We start from the raw sequence: 3,817 nt of genomic DNA on the forward strand, positions 1-3,817 counted from the left end.
TTTAACGTAAAATATGAATTATTAAGTGAATTATTAAAAATAGTGGTACAAGATTCAAAAAAAGTCACTTTATTTTAAGAATTTTTTAAACTATTATTGATACAAAGTATCCGCCAGTTTTATCATTGACTAATCTCAATCAAAAAGATCTAATTGGCCATTTTTATTAAAATCTCCTCTCCCAATTATGTTTTTTTTATATACAATACTTAAATCTGAGACCTGAATTGAATTTAATAGTATTCAGATCAACAACTTTTTTTTTTGTATTTTGTAGAGCCTTTTGAGTTTGAGAGTAAGCCAAACATGCATATACATTGGTTTAAATGACATACACAAACTTCATTTAATAAATTTTTTGTTCTTCTCAAAAATGTTATTCATACTATTTAAATTGTTTAATGTATAACTTATTTAATGTGTTTGAAAAAATATCTTAAGTCAATACCAATATAATTTATGTATATAAAAATTAATTAGCTTTTAGAAAGAAAAAAAATTTCATAAAATTTAGAACAATTTTAAATACTCATACTCGATTATTCTAAGTCAATTCAATACATTCATAATTAGATTAGTTTGATTTGAATTTAAAAAAAAAATTACACAAACTCAATCTTTTAATCTAATTGAATAACAAATTTATCAAACTTAATTTACCCTCCTACCAAAAGTGATTGATATATGCTTAACATTTACATATCCACATGTTTTATTTCTTTTCATTCTTCCTCTTAAAAAGTATATTTTACTATTACCTTTCTACTTACCGAATCATGAACTTGTTTTCGCAGTCAACAAGGAGGGATTGTTGTAGAGTTCGATCATCACACAAGAGCTCAACTACATATGAGTGGTAAGCAGATTTTTGGGGAAAGGTGAGAATTCAGCTTCCAAATTCCAATTTAATTTCTTGGCTGTTGTTGCAACAGAAACCACTGTGATTGATCACAATATCACAAGCTACAGTTGTCATCTTCTACTACCCTCCCCTTCCTATACAAACTCAACTAAACATATAAGCCAATCCTTATCCGTCTAGGAATGCATTGTATGTATGAAATTCACCACAGGAATATAAACCGACAACACAATCTTACTATTGAATGAAATTCATGAGACATTTGAATCCCACGTGAATTTGTATGTTAGAAAAAGCATAACAAAGTGTGGTACCAACATTTCAAAGTTCGTTATTCTTCTAACGAAGGAGATCCTAAATCACAGATTCAGATTATAGTTCTATTCTACGTCGCGTAATGACCTAAAATTTCTTCAATCCTTCAGCCTCTTCCATTTTATTCTCACACAAGAAGAAAAATGTTCATTCAATTAGGCGAACTCACAGGTTGCAAATAGTTTTCGTCATCACCTGAGAGATTTTGAGGATTCGCAGGAATCGGCGATGACGCAGCAACTGCTAGTACGGTAAGATCAATTCGAGTATCGTTAGGAAGTGGTGCACGAATCTGTCGTATCGCTGTAATCCTACCGTCCTTAACCTCCACATCCACTGTTTTCAAAAGATTTTGAATCGACAAATTGAAAGCAATACAATGCAATTCGTCAATTCCTAATTAATCCTAATCCTAACGAACGCTTCTCAACTGTTAATATCGTAATGCGTCGTAAACCTCGCGTTCGGCGGAAAATCTGAATCTATTTTCTCTAAGAAATAGCACGAGATTAACGAGAAAGTAAAGTTACGCAGGGGAAAAGTGAAAACGGCGCGTACCTGGAAAAGAGAACCACCAGAGAGTGAAGAAGCAGAGCACCACAATGACAGGGATTACGTGAATGCATTTCTCCGCCGCCGGCGAGCGCGACCGGGAAGTGTCCCTCCTTGCGGTGGCGCTCCGGTGGTAAATCGGAAGGCCGTCGCGCGAGTCGTCGTCGAAGCTCCTTCTCCGCTTCGTGTGTTGCAGCTGGTCCGCACCGACGTTGATGGCTCTGTGCTCGTCGCCGGGACCGCGCGAGCTTGAACCTGAAGATCGCTGCTGCATTTTGGTTCAGAGAAATAAGAAGAAGAATAAGAAGAAGAAGGAATGGAAGATAGAGTGATTCAGAGGAAACTCTGCACTGTGATTCGGTGGTGGAAGCATGTCCTGGTTTGGTTCGTTAGGGTCGTAACAAATTTTTGGCGGGAAAGTGTTTACACGTGCCACGCACGTGCCTTGTGCTCAAACTCCTCAATTCTCTCTTCCAGAAGAGATGTTTGAACTTTTATAGCAATGAGGTTAGTTTTTTTAAATTGTTAACACACTACTAAAATCTATACGAGGTATTAATTTGTGTAATTTCTTTTGTTTTTACTTTTTTTGAGATTATTGTATTTTTATAACTTCTCTAAATCATCCACCTTTAATTACAGTTCACTTGCTATTACATAATTTCTATTATCTCTATTTTATTTGCTCTAAACATATAGAGGTGTGAAGTACTAATTTTTCTCTAATAATAATATTAAAAAAATACAATTCAAATATGTAACGTGATAAGTACAATATTGAAATGATTAATAAGTTATTTGTTTAAATTTTTAATTAGAATATGTTTAAAAAGTTATGTTAATTGTATAATTTTTTGAAAGAGAAGAAACAATGAAAGTTCTAATTTAGTATTTTTTTTTATATAAGTTACGCGTAACATATGAAAAAAAAAATGTAAAAATCTCTCTCACATAATATCAAAGACAAAATCTTGATACAAAAGTGCTCACATCTATTTATATTGTACCTCCTTACTAATTTTTTTGCATTAGTTAGTTACAACTATCTCCACATCAGTATATACTTAGTATTTATACAATTAAAGAAAATGATTAACTAAAAATACATTTCCTTAATAAGTATGACATTTAAGATTTAAAAATAGTACCTGGGAAAATTATAAACAAAGGTTACATAATAAAATCAATTTGTTAAGTTAAAAAGTGACTTTAAATATAATTATAGTATGTTTGAATAAATTTCTTTATGAACACTTATAGAAAAAAAAACTAAAATAAGTTCTTTATATATTAAAAAAGTATTCTGAAAAAAACTAATACGAGAGATGGTACAATTTAACTTATATGTAAAGCTAATTTTAGCTTTTAGATATGTTTATTAATTTTTATGTTATTCTTTTAAAAGTACTTTTAGACAAACTTATTTTAAAAGTAGACCATACCAAATGACGTTTCAATTTTTTTAAAACATGTTTATAATGAGACACTTGGAACATTTTTATGGAGCTTATTAATGATAGGAAAATTAAGCATCTAATGATAATATCTTAAAGCAATATCTTTAATAATCTTATTTGTATCAAAGATATATTCAGAGAATAATAATAATTATATTTTAAATCAATTATTATCACACTTGCAAAACTTTTAGGTTTACTTTATTATAAAATATAATTCAATCAATTTTCTTGGAACTCGAACCGGGGAATTGAACAATTACTCTCATTGCAAGCCGTCCTCACTTTGACTAGCATGCTCAATTATCAAGCATAGCTTTAAATAAATCCATAGGATTACAAAGTAGTAGTTATTTTCATGTTAGAAGTTAAACTCCTAGGCTAATTAGTTATGTAAAAATCCAAGATATTTCCATTCTCTTGTCCAATCCAAATCACAGACTTCACAGTCATTATCCTATTTTTTTGCCCTCACTTCAAAAATCCAAGCTCATGTTTCTTTCAATCATGGCAAGCTATCAACATCAGATTTGCCACGTAAAGAACTGATGTGGACCACTCATATAAACCATTCAGTGCAAACATTTAGGATGCAATCCTAGATGGTGACCAATGAACTTGACTATAGATC

The 3,817-nt window shown here is 31.2% G+C and overlaps 1 protein-coding gene across 1 annotated transcript; it reads right to left on the minus strand.

Moving 5' to 3' along the window:
* LOC109798277 (uncharacterized) lies at positions 1 to 2,299 on the minus strand. The gene is made up of 2 exons (XM_020358486.3): positions 1,736 to 2,299; positions 1 to 1,513 (listed from the first exon to the last, which is right to left on the minus strand). Exons 1-2 carry the CDS (start codon positions 2,001 to 2,003, stop codon positions 1,329 to 1,331), a joined length of 453 nt encoding a protein of 150 aa, XP_020214075.1. The 5' UTR covers positions 2,004 to 2,299; the 3' UTR covers positions 1 to 1,328.
* Between the last annotated feature and the right edge of the window lie 1,518 nt (positions 2,300 to 3,817).

This window comes from Cajanus cajan, chromosome 8 (assembly GCF_000230855.2).
Source record: "Cajanus cajan strain Asha chromosome 8, NIPB_CcT2T_4, whole genome shotgun sequence".
Lineage (NCBI taxonomy): Eukaryota > Viridiplantae > Streptophyta > Magnoliopsida > Fabales > Fabaceae > Cajanus > Cajanus cajan.